The 24,806-nt window shown below is 40.0% G+C and overlaps 3 protein-coding genes and 3 long non-coding RNA genes across 7 annotated transcripts; 3 read left to right on the forward strand and 3 right to left on the reverse strand.

Annotated features, from left to right (window-relative positions):
• The first annotated feature begins 218 nt into the window (after positions 1 to 218).
• On the forward strand, positions 219 to 6,363 carry LOC136431032 (vesicle transport protein SEC20-like). The gene is made up of 6 exons (XM_066422224.1): positions 219 to 427; positions 876 to 968; positions 1,589 to 1,680; positions 1,805 to 1,909; positions 2,224 to 2,342; positions 2,796 to 6,363. The coding sequence occupies exons 1-6, from the start codon at positions 332 to 334 to the stop codon at positions 2,987 to 2,989; spliced, it is 699 nt and encodes a 232-aa protein (XP_066278321.1). The 5' UTR covers positions 219 to 331; the 3' UTR covers positions 2,990 to 6,363.
• Positions 5,228 to 6,154, forward strand: LOC136429438 (G-protein coupled receptor 6-like). The gene has a single exon (XM_066419268.1). The coding sequence runs from the start codon at positions 5,228 to 5,230 to the stop codon at positions 6,152 to 6,154; it is 927 nt and encodes a 308-aa protein (XP_066275365.1).
• Positions 6,364 to 7,300: 937 nt separating the features above from the next.
• Positions 7,301 to 24,450, reverse strand: LOC136431034 (cytochrome P450 26B1-like). Its single transcript, XM_066422227.1, has 12 exons — positions 23,586 to 24,450; positions 23,330 to 23,407; positions 22,639 to 22,723; positions 13,555 to 13,590; positions 11,424 to 11,560; positions 11,148 to 11,233; positions 10,961 to 11,010; positions 10,646 to 10,793; positions 10,309 to 10,419; positions 9,956 to 10,083; positions 9,536 to 9,623; positions 7,301 to 9,103 (listed from the first exon to the last, which is right to left on the reverse strand). The coding sequence occupies exons 1-12, from the start codon at positions 23,773 to 23,775 to the stop codon at positions 8,924 to 8,926; spliced, it is 1,317 nt and encodes a 438-aa protein (XP_066278324.1). The 5' UTR covers positions 23,776 to 24,450; the 3' UTR covers positions 7,301 to 8,923.
• On the reverse strand, positions 15,082 to 17,791 carry LOC136431037 (uncharacterized). Of its 2 annotated transcripts, none has more exons than XR_010754968.1 (4): positions 17,591 to 17,791; positions 16,792 to 16,877; positions 16,316 to 16,397; positions 15,082 to 15,505 (listed from the first exon to the last, which is right to left on the reverse strand). It is a non-coding gene; the product is annotated as an uncharacterized lncRNA (long non-coding RNA). The 2 variants fall into 2 exon arrangements; XR_010754967.1 differs by having other exon boundaries at positions 16,781 to 16,877; positions 17,591 to 17,790.
• On the forward strand, positions 17,849 to 19,829 carry LOC136431036 (uncharacterized). Its single transcript, XR_010754966.1, has 2 exons — positions 17,849 to 18,557; positions 19,292 to 19,829. It is a non-coding gene; the product is annotated as an uncharacterized lncRNA (long non-coding RNA).
• Positions 19,711 to 22,411, reverse strand: LOC136431035 (uncharacterized). Its single transcript, XR_010754965.1, has 2 exons — positions 21,690 to 22,411; positions 19,711 to 21,044 (listed from the first exon to the last, which is right to left on the reverse strand). It is a non-coding gene; the product is annotated as an uncharacterized lncRNA (long non-coding RNA).
• Positions 24,451 to 24,806: the final 356 nt, after the last annotated feature.

Here is a 24,806-nt window from a genome sequence, read left to right on the forward strand (position 1 = left end):
TGAATTATGTTCCTTCGTTTTACCTGGGATAGTTAAGTTTGGTTGGGGTGCTTTGTAGACTTCTCTCTAGCACCCTTCACTATGCTGCTTGGTTTGTCCCTAATAAACTGTCAGTTTACGGCAGTCGCAATTTATGTCAGTGAAGTGAGAATCATTTAGAGGGCGATGAAATTAAATTATAATGATTCAGTTTGCTCGTAAAAATAAGGATATTCCGATTATCATATGATTTATTCTGCGATGGTAAATTGTTCACTGAGGTACACGGAGGCACAATCATAGAGACTTTACGACATAAGCTGCCGTAAAGTACGCTGGTCCTGTAGGCAAGATGGCTGTGAACGGTGACGAAATCGGCGACGTGCGTGTCGGTGTTTGTGTACAGGAAATCGTCAAACACGATCTGGAAGCTAAGGCGGTTATACAGGTCCATTTATATATTTGCTTCAAGTGTACCAAAATTATAGCAGCCATTACCTCCATTGTTGTAAATTTTCACTTTCTCTAATACCCCCCTCCCCACGTCATCAGCTGGTATAAAGTTTGTTTGAACCTTTGCCTGAGTTGCCTGAGGCTACTGACAAGATGATCCTGTCAACAGTGGAAAAATTTGCACTGTTGACAGAATCATCCTGTCAATACTGTCCTACATATTGGGTACCTGCCTGTGGCACTGGCTGCAAATACACCTGATATATAATACCCACTTTCTATAAAGTTTCTTACACTACTAAAAAGTCTCCGACATTGTTATCTTAATAATTTAAGGATTATTGATACTTTGTGTATTTATTTGCTATATTTTAACATAACAACTGGTTAAGAACAATTAAGTAATGACATGTAACCTGTTACTGCACATGCTGCATATGCAGGACATCTGGGAGTGCGGAGGTCCACTCCGTGTGCTGAATGAGCTCAACGTTGCAGCCAAGGAAAAGTTGAAGGTGTTGCGGGATAGGATAGAGGTAGGTGATGTAGCACGACGACAAAAAATTTGCACGTAAATCACAGTTTAAAGGAGGAACGTATTGTAAAATTTGGGGTCGTTGTGAATATCCCTCTGCAGTGTTAACTGAAGGGACCACTCTAAAGATTGATAAATGAATAAAGTGTAATAAGGTAGATTTATGCTATCAAAGGTAGATTAAGGTACGAAATTGACCGAAAATAGCGACTTTGTTTTATGTCTTGATTGGTAAGACACTACAGTATGTCCCTTTAAAGATAAACAATACTGAATTAGTAGTTACGGTAACTGAAACGTTAGGTGGAACAGGTAAACATACTTGAACAATGGGAAACCTTGGCTCTACATATCTAATTCTTGCCTTAACTTATAACTCATTGTGTGGGTCAACAAGAAGTGCTGGCTGACCGATGGGTCTGGATCCTGATGTCAAAAAGTGTATGACAAAACTAAATAAACTGTAGGTATTCAATTTCAAGGTTCATTCTACCAAGGAGGTTTAACCTCCTTGATTCTACATCTGAGACTCTCAAGAGAATGAATACTCTAACAGCACACAACAAGTCTGAGTCTAGACTATTTGTTGCGTCCTCCAATAGTCCATTTTTTTAATGACAGGACCTCGAGAGGCTAGCCAGGGAGCAGGACAGGGAGACCACGAAGAGGCTACTTCTGGACGATGTGGAAAATTACAGGCAACAACTTATAAGGTGATTACAATGAACTGTGTACATGTGTACTGCTGAGAAACTACTTTCGTGCTTGTTGAGTGATCAATTACATGTATTGCTTTATTTACATGATATTTAATAAGTTTCTCTTCTCTATTTCTAGCACCCAGACAACCTTGAGAAAAGCCAACCTGGCCTGTAAAATGGCAATTGACCGGGGAGAGAGGGTAGATTTGTTCAAAGGAGAGGATGGAGAAGTCAGACAAAGGTACTAGTAGATTCATCTGTTAATTGAAATGCACCTTGTGTTTGTTGGTGTTTGTGTTAGACTGGAGAGTAGGAAATGTTTGTCCGAGTGGTTTGTTAATGTTATGGACTGGATGCAATTTTCATACACACCATTCATCATTTTCAGTCACTCTATTTCTGTTCTTTTGCATTGCTCTTTCTGTCATCTTTGTTTTTAATTATGGTACAAAGCTAAAAAGCGTATTGCAATTAACTGGTTTCTACTGTACTTAAATAAGGTACAATACTGCAAGTCTGAATGTATGATAAGCCGTGCTGAATCTTTCTCACCAGAAAACACACCAAGGAACAACTTACAAAGACAGCAGGAAACATCACAGAGAACCTGATGTCAATCAGCCGAATGATGGCCAATAATGTCAAACAGAGCGAGAACACCATGCACACATTAGGTACAGGCCAATTGTTATATTTGTACCGCTGTACATTGAACATACTAATATGTCTGTTGTCAAGAGGCTGTTGAAAGACCAAATCAGACAATGCTCATTGAGCACAAAACCGTTGCAATGGCAAAATAGTTGCCCCATGCCGCCCCCATCTTATTATACGTAACTGTCATTTCTGTGGTAGATTTACATCCTTGTGAAAACTTATCTTGGTGCAGTAAAAAAATCTGGTCGATGCTGTTTCACCAAAGCAACTAGGTGGGTCAAGGCATGGTCTATGCCACTGATAGAATCTAAACATTTTATGTTGTCAATTGAATTTGCATTGCTTGAAATAGTGTGACTATAGGGAGGCTGTAACAAGATTGAGAAGTCAGTTAACGGTGTCACAACTGTGTCAACATTTAACAAGTAGATAAAAATTTAACTAGTGAAACATTATTTTTCTTACTCCAGTTAGCTCCTCTAAGACGGTAGGTGACACCCAAGAAGAGTTTAAGAGCCAAGGAGGAACCATTCAGATCAGCCGCAAGCTCCTGTCCAAGTATAACAGGAGAGAACTCACAGACAAGTTGCTCATCTTCCTTGCTGTGGCATTCTTCTTCGCAACTGTCTTGTACATCCTAAAGAAGAGAGTCTTCCCTTCATGACACATGTGCAGGGATAGATTATATGTGGTGTCCTTGTGCATGTGTGGTTGAATATGCTTTGTCAGAAGACTATTCTCATCTTCCTGGCATTTGTCAATAGCATAACAAACTGGTTTGCAAGGAGGAGATGTAGCAAAGACACAGAGAATAAGAAAGATAAATATTGGTAAGTATTGTGAGAAAACAATAGAAATGGGTAGTAGGAATGGACCAGCATTCAAAGAAAAGGGGAACAAAATGAAATGGCCTTGCAAACACATGATGTTTGCTTATGTTTGAAGAGTGCTCAAAAGTACTAGTAGTTGAAACACTTGTTTACTGGCCCTAATCATTCCATGAGTAGTGTGGAGTATTGCTACAGGTGACAATGGGCACCAAAAGAGTTAGGTTACATTCTGGTGTACTTGAGAATACCATTCTCCTTATAGCAGAACTGAATCCGCATCATAGATCTGTAAAATACAATCTTAACATTGCTGACCCAATTGCAAAATGCTTTCATCTACTAGTTTTTTTAATGAAATTGTGAGCACTAAAAAATCAAATTGCATGCCTTGGGGGTTTTCCTCTCAAGTCAGACTGCAAATCAGATTGAGTGGTGTTCTGTTGTCTGGATTACCATGGATACTGGTTTATGACGTCTGTCCCTTGAAGCGTTTAAGTACCGCTTTTTTGTCCTAATAAGGCATGATGCCTCTGGCTACTTGTTTTTGCTAGTAGCCTGGAATCCATCCTGTTCTAGCTAAAGTCCACTGCTGAGCAGCATTTTTTTCTGATATTTTCCTGAAATATAAATGTCTATTTTTTGGAAGGTGAATAACTGGTAATGCCATGAGGTGTAAGTGCAAGGTATAGATATAAATTGAACAAGGGGACAGAAATGGCAAATATGCACGCAGGAAGGAAGGAAACAATAAATGAAATTTAAAAAAAGGAAGGAATGGCAGGTTTCTGTGTGTGTTTTGCTCCACTTGGCTTCATCCTATCACAAAATTACGTCCATCCGTTTACAATCCTCTCCATTAAAAGAAGAGGTCTGTGCGCACACTGATTTTTGTATGTTTCCCTAGTTGCTTTCGACCGATGGGCAGTGATCTGGTGTGATCTTGGATAATACACGCTTGGACGAAAACAACACATCGCCAGAAATTGAGATGCCTTTGTGACATACTTTTGTCGATATTATTGCAAATCGGGATTGCAATGCAAATTTCGAACAAATGCATGCAAGTCGATGTCTTGATAATTTGTTGCAAAGCTTCCTGCCACACCCTCGCAAAAGACTGAAGGCAATGAATGGATGAAATATGCTTTGTGTGAGATAAAACTATCAAAGCGACAACAACATGTTCTCGTTATCGTTTGTGACGTTTGCGGCATGATGACAGGTGAGCACATCTGGTGTAACGCAGTATAATCTTGTTAGTCGTTCGGTTCCCACCCCAACACGTGGCAACACATCACGTTAATTTCCGAATGAGGGATCAAAAAGAGATCAGTGATCTGTATGATCTTCCCTCGTGAGTATTTATACAGCGACGATTGTTGCTGACAGCGCAGACTGATGATCTCACGACTTGTTTCAGCAGCGGGAAGAATTATGCAGCCATTTGTATAGGACGTCGACGTCTTCATCTCTGTTGAACCGGTCTGAACCGGAGGAGTGCGGTTGCGACTGGTACAGCTGATAAAGGCCAGTTCTCTTCGTACGACTTTTTACGGCTCTTTTAGAAGAGAGACATTTCCAGAGTTAGCAAAAGAAGCATTCTTCCCCTCAAAAGACGTGTAGCAGAAGTCTCCGCTCGAGAGGAGACGCGGTTGACGTCCCAGAGCCAGATATCTGACTGTAGCTTGGTTCATCAGTACTTATAGTGTCTTCATCAACAAGCTAAGCAGGAGACGCAAAGATCGGTCGCTCCAACGCCACAACTGCGCCAAGGCGTTTCTCAAAGTGAGTTTCTAACAGCTCCATTGATAGCACAAGAAGACGGACACCAGAGTCGCTGGACTACAGCCGTAGGGTCTTCACGAGAAATGGAGGGAAACTTCAGCGATTTCAACGCGACTACTGGTGGGTTTTCGCACCCAAATTATAATACCACGGGTCAATGTTTTGAATGGTACGCTGAAAGTGACGCCGGGGTAAACTTGACTTTCGAAGCTATCAAGACGATTTGTGGGACTGAGTCAGACTGGGCACCGTTTGCATTCCGTGGCAGGGAAGCCTGCATAATAGCCATGAGTGTCATCTCTAACCTGCTCAACGGCCTCGTCATTTTTGGAATCGTCAAAGAACAGCAACATACACCGCTATACTACCTGATCGGTAATCTAGCCGTTATAGATATAATCACCAATATAGTTGTCCACGTTATGTTTGAGCTGAGGGATTCTGTGACGTATCGACAGTTTATGTTACTTATTGTTACGATGTTGCACTTCCCCGTGATCCTGTCTCTGACCGGACTTGTTCTCCTGTCGGTGGACCGCTACATCTCCGTCCAACACGCCATCTTCTACCACTACACCGTCCGTGGCGGGCACGTCTTGGTAGCGGTGGCAGGGGCCTGGGTCTCTGCCGGTCTCCTCTGTTTCTCTCCGATGATGGGATGGAACTGTAAGGCGATGGGCACCAGCGATCAGCTCTGTTTCCTCGGGGCCGTGGAGAGCAGCTACATCCTGTTCATGACAGTCCTGTGCATGACCGGTGTATGTGTGGTGGTGTTCACGAACGTGCGCGTGTTCACGGTGCTGAGACGGCGCCTGACCGTGGTGGGGGTCCAGGAGCAGCACCAGGGACGTGTCCACATCCACCGGCAGAAGATCGCCGCCGCGCAGAAAAAGGCCAGAAGCGTGCTCCTCATCATCGTCGTGTTCTTGATTGCCTGGCTGCCTTTTCTGTCCTGGCAGTTAACAGTACTCGTCAGCATTCACAACAGTTGGGACGGTTTGGTTGGCATCAACCAGCTCTTTAGGTGCGTGTTTATCATTGTCATAGGGTTAGTCCCCATTGTGAATCCGTTTGTGTACGCCTTCCGACTGCCGGCACTGAGAAGAGTGGTCTGGGACAGTCTTAGAAACGGCGGGATATTCCTATGGCGGCGTCTCGTTCCGCCACAACAGGTACATCCAACCTCAATAGAAATGTCTATCTTGACTACTTAGTAACTGAGCTGCTATGATCTTGTACAAAATGTGTTTTAGCTCTTCAACGTGAACTTGGCATTGGTAATGAACATGGAAAGTTTCCTTACAAATCACCCAATCCATTTTCAGTTGATGTTTTACGTGAGTCGTATCAGTCATTGACATTGTTAACTGGCTGCGATCTAAACAGAGGATATTTTGTCTTGAATAAAGAAGTCAAAACTGAATTTTGGAATGATGTGTTGATTTAATTTATATTCAATAGCAGCTGTTTTTGGTCAAGGTAGTTAGTGTTTTAAGTATGGACCAAGAACAACTGTGTAGGAGGGGGTCAGGTAGGTGGGTAAACATGGTATATGTTCAAAGAAATAAATGGGCACAGGGATGAAAAAATAGACCAAGAAAGTTTGTACTAATGTTAACATGCTCAGACCTACAGTCCTTCTGCTCTATGCCTTGGTGCTCCGTTCCCTTCCTGTCAGTCAAACCTTGAAGGACAACCACCTCCAGTCAACTATAAGCCACATTAAAACATGTCCCGTGTAGCCTGTGTTTACACAAGGAGGATCTCTATTAAACGATTTAACCTCCTTGGTTTACACAATCTCGCTGGCGGAGGTTAATTCTAGGGGGCGGTAACAGGAGGGCCGGCCGCTAGGAGCGCTATTTAGTCAGGCTATGTCCCATCCAGTTTTTCAAAGTTAATATCCTCTTCTTATCAAACGTCTTAGTAGACTGCAAAAAGTGTCCGCTGGTTGGTTAAGAGTAAGACCGTCTTACCCAACCAGCAACCGCTTTTCGCAGTCCCCATGGGGCATTCATGCCCCAATTAGCAAAACTGATGCTGATTACTCCATACACAAGGCAAAATCAGTGATGCACAATGGTTATGTGCAAAGTACAAATTGATCCAGTGGGAATCTTGACACAGAAAACTGGAGGCACGTTTTTTTTGCTTGACTACTTGAAATGAGCCAAGCTATGACATAGATATGGTCTTACATCGACAACATGATTGACAGAATAAGCACACAGGGTTCTTAGCACTGGATCAGAGAATTTAGTTTATCATTATCTACCAATTCACAGGAAGTCACGACTGTATATGTACATCAACACTGGTAATAAAGTAACACAAAATGAGTCAGTCTATGAGAAAAGGAATACACATTTATTACACATCTATGAAAAACACACAAATGGCTTAAAGAGTAGAGTGGATTCATTGCTCAGCTAACAGACATCTTTTGCACAGCAGTCATCCCTCAGCAAGACTGAGTTAATTTCCATTTAGAACTTGCATTCAGCCTGTCACCCAATACACTTAATATTCAGAATGGCTATTTTATAGCTTACATTCATCATCATCATCATCATCCGTCGACCTCTGCAGCAGAGGACGGGGCGAGCCCTTGTACAACCGAGGCCCACATCAGTCTGTCTGACATGGCTGCTCCCAAGTCCTCCAACTCAATCCCTGTGTCCCTTGAGATAGTCACTGATGTAGACAAGTTCTTAGAAAGGTAACAAGTCAGCTCCTTTTACAACAGCAGTACTTGTTCAAACCAATATGGGAACATGCCAAAATTTGCTCTCAATTTGCTATACTTGACAGATAAAAAAAAAAAGGCACCTGTGGCCCAAAGATGGTAGGTATCATCAGGTTAGATATTGACATTTTATGGCTGCTGCATAATGACAAAGTTTCATAGATCCAGAAGAATAAATAGGTACAAGTATCAAATAAATATATAGTGTAGCATCCAGACACCAATACCTGAGTACTAGAAAGTATATTGAAGATATGTCCCAGTAAACTTTCTATGGAGTTTAGCTGTCAATGTTCAATATCATTAATTGTTGCTCTTAGCCATGGTTCACCGTTTATTGTCTTTGCCCTAATTGTGCATATCAAATTGATCAAGTGATTATGATGGTGATGATAATGATGCACAATTAGGACAATCTTTCTGCATAGTTGCATTTTGATTGGCAGCTTGAACCAGAACTGCCCACCTTCTTACATGACTAGTTTAGGTTGGTAGGTCTTTGCAGAAAAAGGTTCTTCTGCAGTTCTTCTGCACAACCCTCTTCTTCAGAATCAGGGTAAACTAATCACACCTCATCATGCTGCCAAGTTTATCTATCTAATTATTAACAGGACCACCCCTTTGAAGTTAGAGTAAAAAACATATAAATTCATTTTATAACATAACAGGTGGATTTTGCAAGTAACATTTACATTCAATTTTGCATAAAATACACATAGATTGAATGACCTTCATTGATGAGACATCATATTACCATCATTTTGAAAATGATGTAGATCTTTACAGAATCTTAGTTTAAGATCTTATCAGTTGACTACTGGCCAAACATGCTGGGTGTTGATAGATGTTGAATGTATAAATAACAAAACAAAACAAAACAAAACAGATTCTCCTTAAGATATGTGTATGGGCAAGAATGGCTTAATGTCATTTTATTCCAGGGCCCATTTTTCGCAGTTGTTAGACTTTCAGTATTTTCATTACAACAAATATCTGCTTTGCTGTACATAAATTGTACCTAACTTTGCTATAATTTCCTTTGCTATTCTTTTGGTGAGCACCACCACCAGCCACCTGTATTGTGATAGCCATTTTGTGTCACTCAGGGCCTGTTGTCCGGTATGGAGCAGATGTACCATAATAACAGGCTTCAGCAGGTAATACTGCTGAGGACATGGACAGCCACTTTGCATTGGCTCCCTCTAGTGATAGTGTTGTGAACTGCCCCTATGTCTCCTCACAATGATGTTTCAGCAACCTCCACCCCCATCTCCACCTCCTGCTCAGGCGAGTCCCTGGGGGTGAAGATGACCTGGTCCTCCACCGTGGGGCGGGACACTGGCAGCCACTTGTACGGCGGGATCTCTGCTTGGGTCACCTCCCAGTGGAAGTTATGCAGCAGGTACTTAGTGACATGCTGGTGCAAGAGAGAAAACATTCTTTGATCAAAGGTGTACATTTTGTAAACCGAAATATGTTTTTCATTAAGTTTCCATGATGTAACAAAACAAAACCAAAGATCAAACTATCATTATGGGTACTTAATGACAAAATTTTACCCTCACATTTGTGTATCCAGCAAAACAAGTTTCTTGCTTCCAAGAAGAAAATGAGTGGTATGGTCATGTTTCAGCATCCTCCATACTAATGCCAAGGGGTGGGACAGGTGGCAGAGAGAGAAGTAGGCAGATCAGAGAAGGAGATGACATCAAGAATGATGGAGAACAGAGAAGGATGGAGAGAGCTGATTGATGGACCACCCAATGTGCCCCAAGGATCTTCTATATCAATTTTTTTTAGGATGGAAAGCATCTGAAAAGAGGAATGAAATGGTCAAAATCTTTCCTACCTTCAGTACAAGTTGAACAAGCTGTGTGCCAACACATTTCCTGGGTCCTCCCCCAAAGGCACACAGGTATCCCTCATGCCCTGCATTACTGCGGACAGGAAATTTGCATGTTTACGACTGTCTGTAGATGTTGAATTGTACTGATGCTGATAAGTTTGAATGTGATCAATATGCTGCACCGAATATAGTAGCCTTGCCTTTGATTTGAATGTTACAAAGTTGGCAGGAGTTTTCTATTCTATCCTTATTTTCTGCAGTATAGTTATCTTTGATACTTTGATAGGACACACAACAGACAGACACATCTCTGTGATGAAAAAGAGACTGATGCCAATACTGTTCTGTGATCTTAAGTTGTCTACTGTAACAACAAATAGTACAACAAAACTATGACTAGTCAAACAAACAAAAGGCATCTACCAGGTGCTCCATCTCTCTGGTTTGAAGCTGTTTGGTTCAGGGAAGATCTGGGGGTCCCTGTGAGCTGTGTGAGTCACATACATCAGGCCATGCCCCTGGGGTATACTGTACCCAGCAAGGGTAAACTCCTGAAAACCATACAAAACCCAGTGTTGGTTTGGCCCTATCATTCTACGTAAAAGATGATCAAATGCTCCAAAGTTTACCCCCATCAAGATAGTTATGTATTAATTGGTTACTTAGCCTAAGTTTGTTGATATATGGTCAGAAACAATTTTCTTTCTACATTTCGTGAAAGATCTATGGCAAACAAGAAGAAGTATCGTTAATTGCCACCCTCCACCACCACCCACCTGTCTGACGAGTCTCCTCCCCCCGATGAAGGGTGGCCAGAGTCGCTGGACCTCCAGGAGAATGTGCTCCAGGAAGGTCTCATCTTCCAGAGCCTTCTGTCTCATGGATGCCTACAAAATTCAACTACGTGTCAAGCTGTACAAATACCAAAAAAACCCTCCTTTTATTAACTATGGGATGATAGTTTATGTTCCACATTGGTTGAGCAAAAAGTATTTCTCCATGAAAGGGTGGAGAAAAAGCCCTGGACTCATGTCTGTTGTGTCTAGGATTTGGACTAAGGACACCTCACCAGACCACTGCAGCAGCAGAGCACTGTGGACTACAACAACTCACCTTACTGGGCCCTGCTAACTGTAGGGTGAAGGAGGTGAAGAGGGAGGAGAAGGCCTTGGGCACCAGGGCTGACACAAACAGCAGCAGGTGCCGGTAGATTTCATCCTCTGAACGGAACCCAGCTGTCTTCATTAGCCCTAAGACATTACTGTGAGAGAATAGATAGGTTAGAACTTCCAATCTGTCGTCAGGTATAATGGTATAATGGACTAGTAGGAGCAAACTAGCTTGATGTTTTTTTTCAAATTACAGACATCCCTATAGATTTACAATGCAACTTATTATGCAAGTGAAAAAAAAGATAATCTGTAATACTTGTGCTTGTTCTTTCCTATCCGGTCTCCAATGATCTTCAGAAGCTCATCCTAGGCAAAAGACAGATGTTTAATGGATTGGCATCTAACAAATCTTTTCAGTCTTTTAAAATGTTATAATTTGCAAAAACATAGGTCCATATCATTCAAGTAAAACCATGAGAAAAAACAACAAGGTGTTGACCCACCTTGGCCTCCAGTGCTTTACTGTACCCTGACTCCCAGTTACCGCCCCATGTAGGCAGCTTCAGATTGGCAGGCATGGAGATGATACCTGAAGGTCAAACAGGTGGACAGGGCAAAGATCAGACAATGTGAATATGCAGGGTAAACTGCACTATAACTGAGAACCCTCTAGAAAATTTATGACTCAATCTAGATATTTTTTTCAAAATCCGATTGATTCCAATTAATCCTTAGGCAAAGGCCTCTACTGAAAAAAATAGATGACAATCCGCCCCTACCATGCCAGTGTTGAGTCATTAGTTGTGAGACATGCGGACCAAGGCTGTTGTCTGTCTCTCTCTCAATGTCCAAGAACAAACCCATGGATATCTCTGTGGACATCTGCTTCAGGAGTTCATACACCTTCACAGGCTTCCTGTAGGGCAGACAGGGTCACATAGTTGAGTGGTATGTGGGCAGTTTGTATGGTTCAGTCTACATTTTGTAGAGTTGGCTAATTGTTTATTAGTACAATAGTAAGCAAAGTAGAAAGCAATTCAGATTCTGAAGAACAAGGGGTTGAGGATCTTACCCCAATATGCCTAATTTTGGTAGTGGTTACAGTGGAGGGCTCGAAACTCATTTTTGGAAAATAAGGTACACGGAAAGAATTTTGGGTGCACCACACAAAATTAAGCTAAATGTCAACAAAATGAATTAATTCATCTTTTAAGAACTTCAATCTGTAGCTAACCTCAAAACAAGTAATACATCAAATAAAGTATGTAACAAATGATTATATACAGTCAAACCTGTCTATAGCGGTCACTCAAGGGACTGGCCAAAACTGGCCGCTAAGGACAGGTGGCCGCTATGGAGAAAGTGTCGATTAATTGACCAGGAGTGACACATATTTTCAGTACCCACTGAGATACATTTTTTCACCGTACAGTACACATGTAAACATTGCATAGGTAAGTCACATTTTAGAACGTCGATTGTTGTTCTTTTACTTCTATTATGGGCTTGAAAAAAGAATTATTGTATCTGCCAACTCCAAAATCCATGGCTTGCTCGGGCTTCATGTCTGTACAGACCAGCATCGCCAATACTCTACTCTTGATCCTTCGCGACTGCTTCGCTGCAGGCACACGCGTCACCAACGAGTTTTAATCATATGAAACAAAGTCCTTCGCAGCAAAATGCCACCTAGTTAGTTAAGAACAAAATACATGTTGCTCAGTTGCCACTTACTGTTCGTTTTCGACCGTTTTGAAACATAAAATCGTGGCGATAGTTTTCCTTAGTCTGTTGTTGTTTCGCTTCCCGCATGTCATTATCAGCTTCTACCATTATGCTAATAGAGAACTCAGAAGAAGGTCGCTCTTTTGATGTTTTTTTTCTTTTCAGAAAATTGCAATAGCCCAAATTTGACATCATATTAATGTTATTCATATTTCTTTTGAAGCTTTTGGTAAAGTAATTATCCTCAGTGATACTTTGCAGCAAAATAAATTTAGTGCATTATACCTCCGAAACAGTGGTGTCTTCCGTTGACCTTTTTTGCTGCTGACTATTTTGAAAATTGCGCGAAACACGTTTTGACTTTGAGCACCGGGGAAAACGGATATTGGGCCGGCATTCAAACATTTCCCGAACTTACCGCATCAGCTACATGTGCGAGTTATATTTTCCAAAAAGCTGCCGTAATATTTGTCGACTCGAAATGCACAGAAATTGTCAATTTTGCTACGATGTACAAACGCAAGCCATGTGAAGAAAATTATACTGACTTCATTCTGGATTTCTTTATTATCATCCTATCCTGTTGAGTCCACATAAATTTGATAACTGCGTGAAAAAATGAAGATTTTGAACCCGGCGTGCGGTGGCGATGCGGCTTCTACCGGCGCGCCGTGACCGTTACCGACAGTGTTACTGTACTCGCGGGACTGAAAATCGTCTGGCCGCGACCGCGTTGGACAGGTGGCCGCTATAGCCTAATTCTTAATGCTTATGTCAATGGGAAAAATCCAAGGGACCGACAAAAAGTGACCACTATGGGCAGGTGGCCGCTATGCAAAGGTGACCGCTAATACAGGTTTGACTGTACTTACATTTCAAGAATATTCTGTATACTAGTGTACAATTAGTACATTTACCCTATAGCCTACAAAAATATCTAGGTGCATAGGTGCATCCAGTCAAAAATTAGGTGCACAGCTCCAATTTTGGGTGCACACAGGTGCACATGCACACAGTTTTTCAAGCCCTGAAATGGGACATTGTACTATTTCTAGGATGTTTGTCCTGTGTTTTATATATATATATAATCGTATATATACATCTATACATTGTACATGTATGTACATTAATTTACGCATAGGCAATCTTGATTGCCGACATGTTCAAGGGTAGCTGTGTACTCACCCTGTAGGTATGGTCTGTAATGTTCTGTCACATATTCTGTAAGGAAAAAGAGTTTCAAGACAACTATTTTGTAATATCCTTTAAGGCTTTAAATTCTAGCATCATTAAGGTTTTACAAAAATAGATAAGAAGGCAGCTTTAAAAATACATGACCCTTCACAAGACTTGACATTTTGCAAGTACATGTAGAAGTTTCCTATGGCTACTTGAAAATCTTGGGCTTTTTCCATTGACCTGATCATGAGCATTAAAAATCCTGTCTTCATAATGTTGTTTCTAATCTTTCAAATGGAGTTTTTTTATTTTTTTTATTATTGCCAATCCAAAACACCAATCCCGAGCAACTCATCATCTGTAAAATCAAGTTGACATATTTTTATCTAGTAAGAAAAATGAGGTGGGTGATTTAGATACAGACTGATGACAAGAGTAGTAGTACACGCCTGTTCCACAAGCCTTAAATTCGATCACTTAGTTTCGAACGGAATGTTCGGACCGCGCGTTCGACCCGCGCGGCCCTTGAGACAGTGCGTGAAGAGGCATCATGGCGGCGGCGGACAACCATGTAGATACCACCAGTTTTCGCGTCAAATCAACACAATAAATCATGCCACTGCAAAATAAACTGCTCTCAACCATTAACCAAGATTATATATCTTTAATTTTTGACAAGACATGGTATGTTATGGCGTGAATCTTTGATAAAAGCCCATTTTATACCGAGATCGCTTACTTGCAGTTTTGCTCTTGTTCGTTAGGTTAGAAAATCGGCGCGGGCGGGAGTTTTGAGTACAGCTATCCTTTGAGAGTTTCTTGCCGGATAATTTTCAGTGTTTTCTGTAGCTGAAGTCTTCCTTTACATATTTCAGTAGAGTTCCTAAAATGCAAGGATTTTTTTCACCCGTGATCGGTTCGTGTTTTTAGGGTCGTGCCGTAGCCCAGAACATACGTAACGAGCGAGGGTATCGAACCCGGAAGTGATCTCCTCGGCGATCTACTAGTGACGTTATTACTTTTTCCTCACATTTTGTAGCTTCAATATATTAGCCTCTAACTTGCTAGGAGTAAAACAATAGTTTTGCAATAGTTGAGCAGAAGTTTCTCCTCCCGCTTTCCACAGAAATGTTACGTTAACATAGTGCCCCCCTCCCATTACCATGACTCAGACTACAATAAAATCACTAGCATTGTACTGACATTTATTTTAGACAATCTGCAAAATGCAGTAACAGCAACAGAAAAATACATCATCAGCCTGGCCATTCAAGGCCACGGCAATACGAAATACTTAACCCTTTGATCGAACTCAAAACTCAGTCAAGTCTTCCAATCTAACAACATCATCAAATGCAGGCTAGGAGGCCAAGTAAGTCATACTAATATTGTAATTTATAAGTTAGTGTTTCTTGAGCAATGTTTAATATTTACCTCCGAAATTATCTTCCACTTTTAGAATTCAAATGCTAGGCTGTCTGTTTTTGGGCCAATGGCTACAACTTTATATGAAGTCAAATCACAAGCAACAAATTACACATTGCATCCTTTATTCAAAACAAGTCTCTACATGAATCAAATCCGTTGAACTAATTGATACAAAGTAGCAAGCTTGATTAAGTTATAGGAAGTTACAACACAGAAGCAAATGCCTTTTTAATCTGATATCAGACTTTCCATGATTCTAGGAGGAATTACTAGGTGGAATAGCCACCAATAATCTTCTATAAAGATGCATGTAAACCAGGCACAGAGACAAGTCCATGTACTAAGGATAACTGAACTGCAGCACTGTGGCGTGCATGCAGTGGTGATGATGGACAAGTTCATCTGGAGAGAGAAGTCCAATCCATCACACCACACAGGACCTGGCATGAACACTGAGGGAGGTGGAGTTGGAAACCAGTAGCATTCTGATAGAACATCTTTTTGCAGTCATCACAGGCATCAGTATAACCTGTAGCCAATCAAGGAAATGGAGAAAGTTATACACAATTCTAAATACCTGAATAAAAGCATCTGGAAATATAATATAGCTTATTCCATACAACTACTTAAGACTACTTAACACATTGTTTCAGGCTACAGACAATTATTATAAGGAATAGTCAAAGGCAAGGACAAAATCAGCAACATAGAGTCTATGATAACCTCATGCAATATATCAGAGTCTACATCAACATAAGGCACTAACTACAATACTGCAAATGTAAAAGGATATGCACAGAAATTTGCATGGCATGTGTCAAAAATGCATGGGTTGTTCCAGATTAGGAGTGTTGCTGAGTAACAAACCAGAACTAGAATAATTATGCTATAAAATATCACAATAACATTTTACCATGATAGTCAGAAAGGAGAGTAAAATAAATTCAACTCTTAGAAAAACTAACCATGTTGCTCAAGGTAGCATGAGAGCTAGCATGAAATCTACATCATGCAGAACTCCTTCATTTTACATGGCACCAAGGGAAGATTCCAGCAAATACAGTTTGGGCCATCAAGTTCTGAATCAGTGATGCCCAGTAAATACCAATACCACTACCACATTGCCCTGCACATTCAAAGCTGTTTTTAAATTAGGATGACTGTGAGAACTTGACAGAAGCCAACAAAGCCCTCTGTACTGAAGTGGCAGCATTACAAGGATCAACTTGGAGGCAAATTTGCATTTGTATATTTGTTTAATTGAAAGTTATGAACTCTTGCCCAACATACACCATGATTAGATGACATATTGGTAGCTTTGAGATATAAATATGCTCACCTTGATCACTATTTATTCCTTTTTCAGTTCAGTGAACCTCTGTTTCAGCGTTTTGTGGCTGGCCACTTTCCTTTGTCATGACCTTGTATAGTAAGAGTATAAATCATATTATGAAAATAAAGCAAAATTTTGACAAATGGGAAGAGCAAATGCTCCATGCAGGCCATAAAGGTGTAAAATTTGTTAAATTCTTGCAGATTACATAGTATAAAATTTGTATTCAAAGTCAGGAAGTTTATAAAACATTTACACAATCACAGTGAGGGCAAAACATCTTTACTGAGGAATATACACTGTGGTCATCAAAGTGTATTAATGTTTTGTACTATACAAGTGGGCCTTACTTGTGAATTCCATCATTCACACTGACAATGATACATGCAGCAACTTACCAAAACATCTCAAATAGGAATATATTTATCTCTACTATGTTGTTAGAAAAGAATTCATAACTTATACACATACTTTGAGGATACCTTGATTAAGGAAGAATAAGAAGGCCTTCCCTGTCATGTCACCTTCTTCTCATTCCTGGTACTTCTTGTCCCAGCAATCATCCGGCCTTGAACATGGAGAACACAAGGAAAATATATATCTGAATGGTAGGACTAGCATGTTACATCATTCTGTCTGATGACATACTGTTGACAGTTTGGAATTCTGAAGGATAATCCTTGTCAACAGTACTTCTCACCTTAGTTGACAACATGTCCACCTTTGACTCTTACAATGTTTGCAAATATTTCTTAACCACACTATCACTATTGAAACTTAATGTTAAAAGATAAGAGTAGCTGTATGAAATTTAGTTGGATCATAAATTTGCATGTACAGTTTCAAATGTATTCAGAAATGTAAAAGTGAATATGCATAAAAAGTGTCTTATAAATCCAACCCCCTCCAACCACACTTACACTAACTCACATCAGTTCTAGCTGAAAATGATATTTTGATAACTGTTTTGATAATAATCAACATAACTAATCTTTGTGTAAGAAACAAGCTGTCATTATGTGTTTTCTCTCACAATATGCATCGTTTTTGTTACCAAAATGAGCGACACAAAATAAAGACAACAGGAATCTGTTTCTAAGTGATGACGTCATCGCTGTGATAGAAACACTATCTCGTAAAATTACTACTGAGCGAAGAAAAAATCCTTGCACAAAAAATCACCACTACTGACACAGTAAAAAGCACATGGGCTACATGTTATATTCCATCTAGATCAACAATAAACTCCCAAAAGCCCTCAAACGAGCAAGATATTCTTACCTGAATCGGCCAGTTCTGCAAGAACACGGTAGTCGACTCTCCAACTAAAAATGACGCGATTCTGATGAAAACGTAGCCGTTTTTTCCACAATTTTCGACAGCGAACGTTTTCTACAACCGCCGCCATCATGCCTATGAAACTTGAGCACACCAGCACTTCTCCTTGCCACGCAAGGACGGGGTCAAAGGTAGGGTGCGATGATTGCGAAATAGCTGCTTGGTGCAGTAGTATTTCCAACCGCAAGGGGTCGCATTACGAAGCAGAAACACTGTCACAAAAATCGTATATATGTTTTTAAAAAGGGACATGTTTTTTTTATAAGGGGGCAAATTAAATCCACATATGTTTTGAAAATAGGGCCGTTTTTTTAAAGGGGGCAAATTAAATCCACATATGTTTTGAAAATGGCACATGTTTTTAAAAAGGGGGCAAATTAAATCCACATATGTTTTGAAAATGGCACATGTTTTTAAAAAGGGGGCAAATTAAATCCACATATGTTTTGAAAATAGGACATGGTTTTTCTTATATGGGTCATATCTTTTAAAACAATATGCATCTTAAAAATAACCAAAATGAGAATATGAGACGAAAAAAAACATACACCATTTTCATTTTGTACCGTGTATAAGTTTATTCCCCAATCCAGGAAACCCACCGGTTTGCAAAGTGGTGCTTTCAAAATGGTCTATCGTTTCCGATTTACCCCCCATTTTGATAGTGGTGCTTTCCAGTTACGCCGATTTCAAAGTGGTCGATTTCAAAGTGGTCGATTTCAAAGTGGTCGATTTCAAAGTGGTCGATTTCAAACTCCAAACGGAAATGAAATGACGTAAGTCGGAAATGACGTAAGTCGACGCTCATCGCCAGAGAAGCCACCAAGTATCGGTGATCGCTGTTTACGTCCTTGTTTTCACCGTCTTGTACGCGTTTTCTGATCAGCTACGTGTCCCCAGGATATACCAGGTTTGTGTTGACTTTTTCACGTTGTAATAATTTTAGAGTTGCATGTTTAATCGGTACTTTATAGAATGTAAATCGTCATGCAGCCGTATCGTTTGGAAGATTACAAAACTACGCAAATTGTTTCGGACTTTCCTTAATCATTGATCGATTCGGTGATTACAAGGGATGCTTGGGCTCGACTGTGACGAAATTCAGACTATATAAAGTCTTGTTTGTTTCATAAATATGATTAAATTCGACTGGAAATGCGTGTTTTGTAATGACGCCAGATGGGGGAGGGGGGCATGAACTCGTACGAATACATGTTCACCACGCGTATACACCACCATTTGTTACTAGTAATAATGTTTTATCTGTGTGCATGTGCTTACATAATGGACACATCTAGACCTTCTGGTGAAACGGTGTTGCTTTCCAGGATAGTTGGCCATTCTTACGGGAAACTTCAAACATATACAAAGAAGAATGGTAGAAAGGTTGAGCCTCGTATGTGTATGCCTTGTTGCTGTGATGTATTATGTTATAATATTTGTGTGTATGATCTAAGGATAACAGTATGGCTATTTCTTGAGAGAAAAGAATTGTGTAATGAACGTGGCAAACATGAACACATGCTACATAATTTGATCCCAGTTTGCACATGAAAACATTTCGATTTAGTTACATTTTATTTATTCATCAGCTTTCACTGTTGCTCGTCAATATATGTGTATATTTTTTTTGTTCTTTGCTAGTTTTATGGACGCCAGCAATAAAGTGGCTGGGCCATATCTGCGAGTCAAGGACTGGAGTCAGATGCCACTAAGAACTGTTGACTCGGAGCGAAATTCTACAAGTCTGTGGAGCAGCTTCAACCTTCCATGGACATGTTAACTGTTTTTGTGTAACTGAAGACATTCAAATTTTTCAATGCAATTTCAGTAGGTGTATACATGATAGTGAACACTGTAACTAGTATAAGTATAAAGGTATGTACCATACATTTGGTGTTCGGAACTTCCCCCTCCAACCCCTGCGTTTGACTTCAGTAGTTCTTTCTAGGATGTGTTGACTACTGTATTTTGACAAGATAACACAAATATGTTTCCTTCAATTTTAGCCTCACATCATTGCCTTGTCTAAGATTCAACTTTAGGCATGTAAGAAACCATGGTTTTCTTATATAAGTAAGGTTTTTATTGCACAAGAAAAATACTATTAGTGTTGTAGCCTTTTGCGTAGAATATGTTAACTATTATAGTGTAATTATTATTAAAAATCCATTTCCTGCAACTTCATGCCTCAGTCCGACTGATATGAGACACATGGGAAATCCCCCAAGTTCTTCTTACATATTGATGATAACTTTTACTCTACTAGTACATTGCATTGCACAGTACATTGAAGGTACAGCAGCATTCTTCACAAAGCACAATCTTCATCTTCAATGGGAATGGAAAATACACTCCAAGGTCTATTCATATACTACAATGATGGATCTACATGTACAGTCTGTCACAAACTGAAAGTGACCAAAGCGTACATGTATATTGAAACACAAAGTGGTGAAATTTTGAATAAGAATAATTATAATAAGAATAGGTAAGAAAGGAACGTGAGGAGAAACCCTTGCCATCTGACAAAGGATGAATATTGAACAATCTACAAAATGTACAATCTGCATGTGATTTTTTTTTCCGTCAATTAGGACATACAGACCATGCTTGTCCGTACAGTAAAAATACATGAGAACCTCTACACAACATCCCACTACATGTATTAGTACATAATTAGATCAAGTTCAGAGAACACACACAGAGATCACACCTTTATCATTTACTCATGATTCATTCAACATCACTGGTCGGAATAAGTATGATACAGGCAACAAAGGACATTCTAGGCTACACCATCATGCTCATATTTTCTAAACAATGACATCATCTGCATAGATACAACTAGATTGAAGAATCATAGCTTCTTATAAAGAGACTGAGTGTTGTGAAACATTACATGAAATGGATCAATTTTCATTTACATGTACTAGCTATTCATTCAATTCATTTACCCTGAGGAATCCAACACTTACAAAATATTCTACAATCATTTGCAAATACAAAAATTTTGTTCACATCAAACTTAATTATCTACAATATTATAAAGCACCAGGTATATCAGGTACGCATATTAAATAAGAACACATACTTCGATGTGCTTACAGATACTTGTATCCAGCAGGGATGAAAATCAACATGTTTTCATTGCTTCAGAAAGCACTAAACTGTCAATGTGTGTTGTTTCAAATACATTATAATTTATATACATATCCTTGGTTCAACCGTTGGTTGAAAGACTTTGACACATGCATGTGCATATGCATGACATTCATCCTTGTGTAGACAGCATGATGCATCAACAGCTACATTGTATGGTCATAGCACTCATAGGTGCTGTGTATATGCAGCAAGGGCTGGGAAAATCCCTACAGTGCCGATCCTCTGGAGCATACTATTAGTAAGAAACAATGAAAATGCGTTCAAATGGACATAACAACAATTCCCAGTGGCAACAAGGTAAGTTATTCAAAATGTCTAAAAAACTATGAATAATACGTGGTAAATTTACACGCTATGCATATTTTTACAAACCTGAGAAAAACATGCCAGCCAGCAAGGACAAGTAATTTTAATCTTCGTCTGGAATCTGGATAGATATTCCTTTCAAACTAATGCACGATCATACAAATTTATACTCGCTAAGGTCTCTTAACAAACAGAATAAGAAACACAAATTTATTTTTGTGGCTTCCTGGGTTCGTATCAGACTACAAAAATCGTGTCCGAACTTGCACATGGTTGCGCCGGCCGTTCGCCCCCCTCCCCATTCCCCTCACTGACTACGGAGCAAAACTATCGCAAGTTTGTACATTTTAACAATTCATATCAACGAAAATTGAACCACATATCATATCATTGATCGTCTCAAGTTGTTAGAACGTAAAGTGAAGAGTTCCTGGATAGCTAGCTCGGCACGCAATTTGCGTAGTTTTGTAATCTTCCAAACGATACGGCTGCATGACGATTTACATTCTATAAAGTACCGATTAAACATGCAACTCTAAAATTATTACAACGTGAAAAAGTCAACACAAACCTGGTATATCCTGGGGACACGTAGCTGATCAGAAAACGCGTACAAGACGGTGAAAACAAGGACGTAAACAGCGATCACCGATACTTGGTGGCTTCTCTGGCGATGAGCGTCGACTTACGTCATTTCCGACTTACGTCATTTCATTTCCGTTTGGAGTTTGAAATCGACCACTTTGAAATCGACCACTTTGAAATCGACCACTTTGAAATCGACCACTTTGAAATCGACCACTTTGAAATCGGCGTAACTGGAAAGCACCACTATCAAAATGGGGGGTAAATCGGAAACGATAGACCATTTTGAAAGCACCACTTTGCAAAACGGTGGGTTTCCTGGATTGGGGAATAAACTTATACACGGTACAAAATGAAAATGGTGTATGTTTTTTTTTCGTCTCATATTCTCATTTTGGTTATTTTTAAGATGCATATTGTTTTAAAAGATATGACCCATAAGAAAAACCATGTCCTATTTTCAAAACATATGTGGATTTAATTTGCCCCCTTTTTAAAAACATGTGCCATTTTCAAAACATATGTGGATTTAATTTGCCCCCTTTTTAAAAACATGTGCCATTTTCAAAACATATGTGGATTTAATTTGCCCCCTTTAAAAAAACGGCCCTATTTTCAAAACATATGTGGATTTAATTTGCCCCCTTATAAAAAAAACATGTCCCTTTTTAAAAACATATATACGATTTTTGTGACAGTGTTTCTGCTTCGTATCGCATGGCGTTCTAGCGGAACGGGCGTTCTACGATCGAATGACTAAATGGGTGCAGTGGAACAGGCGTGAGTAGTAGTAGTAGTAGTAGTAGTAGTAGTAGTAGTAGTAGTAGTATTATATACTAAGTAGAACCTTTATTTTACTCGGATAGCCCTGTCGGCCTGTACAACAATAGAGTAGGTTTATAACTGCCCCATATATGGAGAGGGACTGTACTGACCTCTCCACAGTGCTCTGGTAGCCGTTGACAGCCTCTTTGTTAAAGAGTGGAATCAGGAGAGCACGTAGAGCTGAGGCTTCAGTTCCTGAAGGATCCGAACAAAACAGGATCAGTTACGATTCAAGTGTTCTGCACGAGTGCATCATTACAGCTACATACTTCACATCTGAACCTCTTTGTGCACCTTGTTCAGTGTTTGTCATACCAACTGGGAGTCGCGAACTTTAACTGGGATCACAACTAACACAGGAACATAGATCCTCATTGTGATTATACTATGAGAACATTTTAATACCTTAGCTGTAGTAATGGATGTTTGTACAATCAACCTGGACATGACCCAGGGTACAGTACTACAGTTCGACTTTAAACTCAGAGAGCCTGATCGAGTCTTTAGAAATACAAAAGTCTGTTTGATTATTCATCCGTGACATCTGGAAAGCTTTTAAGCATTCATTGTTTTCTTTTTTCTGGCTTTGAGTCATGGAGATGGTTTTGTCTACGTATTGAATTTCAAAGCAGAGCAGAATTAAACACCTGCTGTCAGCGTTTTATACAGAGCTGGAATGGCCAACATGGAGAGATTACAATCTGTGTGTTTTCTATCAAAATGCAAACTCAGGCAGCCTGAGGCACTATGACTGTTAACAAAACAAACCCATGTTATGTAGTGAAATGGAACTTGACCAACCATCTGAAAACAGCACATTTTCTCCATAAAGCCCCTGCCAAAGAGCCTTGTATCCCATCTCAAAATGCTGTGTCTTCTCTGAAAATGAAAAAAATCAAATATCAACTACATGAAACAAACTGAAAGGTCACAGGTTGACAGTTATACAATTGACACAATTGCTTGCAACCTACTTTAGTATTGTCTGTGTCTACAATGTTAATCATTAACTATTATTTCAATTTAGAGATGTGAAACATTAGAGTCTTATCTTCACCATTCAGGAGTTTTTTGACGGCTTCTGCTGATCCCACAAACACGGTGGGGCGGTTGATGAACCTGGCTTGGAAGATCCTGCTGCTATAGTCCTGTGTTCTTTTCTCCATGAAGCTGACAGGATCTCTATAGAACTCCAAGGAGTTGTCTCCGACCCAAGGGTACCCCACATAGCCTGGAAGCTCTGCCATCTCTGTCCTGAATCAATGCTCCGTAGACCACTTAACATCAGGTCAAACAGCAGTTTTTTTGCTTTTATGTCGCATTAGCAGGAAATGGTACGCGGTAGTAAAACTTAGAGTTAGACATCTCCAGAAAAGTTATTGGTTTAGGTGGTAACTTATTCCCTGAGAGATAGCAAGATGTTGTTGAAAGGAAGTGGACACAATCTTTGGTTGGTTCCTTTCAAGACCTGCAAGGAAGAAGAAAAAAATCATAAGGTTCTGAGTGCTCTTTATAATATCTGTGCTATCAGGAAGTTACTCAGACTGCCCTAACAGTAAATGTTCAGACACCACCTACACCTATAAATACTGTTAACAATAATGAATAAAACCGACGAGAAATCATGCAAACATCGACATAACCAGACAGCTTAAAAATACACAACACGTATGTATATATAACGCTCCGTACTCTCCTCCCACTATATCAGACACATGTCCAACCCGGAAGTCCCGTGAAGCCGGTACTAGAGTAGGGGAGGGTGCTGTTGGAATGTCACTTCAAAGCGTCCGAATCATGCACACTCGAAATCGATGAATTTGTGATTAGAAATGAAGCTATTATGCAACGACTACATAGAAAGGTCAACGTGGACACGTATAGAAAGTACGAATGGTCTATTTCCATTCGAGAGAGAACTCACGGTAACGTTGGGTAACCTAAATTCGTGGGGTACTTAAAGTCGGGATTTTTCGAAAACGGGGTATTTAGGGATATGTGCTAGATGCAAAATCAGTTATAACGCCTGCAATGCAAAGCAGATAGACTAACGTATTCAGAACACTGGCTGAAAAGCTTCGATAACCATGCATTAGAAGTTGGCGACGTCAAAAACTCTCCGTCCCTTATTGACAGAGTCTGGGGGCTTCGTGGGAGAATCACCCAGCACGGTTGTTCGCTGGTTTATAAGACAAATGTCACATCTCCTGCCTGCTAAACACAATTATTTATAAGACAACTTATTACAATCTCTTTTGCTAACCTGCAACTATATTCT

The sequence above is a fragment of the Branchiostoma lanceolatum genome, chromosome 3, assembly GCF_035083965.1.
Source record: "Branchiostoma lanceolatum isolate klBraLanc5 chromosome 3, klBraLanc5.hap2, whole genome shotgun sequence".
NCBI lineage: Eukaryota > Metazoa > Chordata > Leptocardii > Amphioxiformes > Branchiostomatidae > Branchiostoma > Branchiostoma lanceolatum.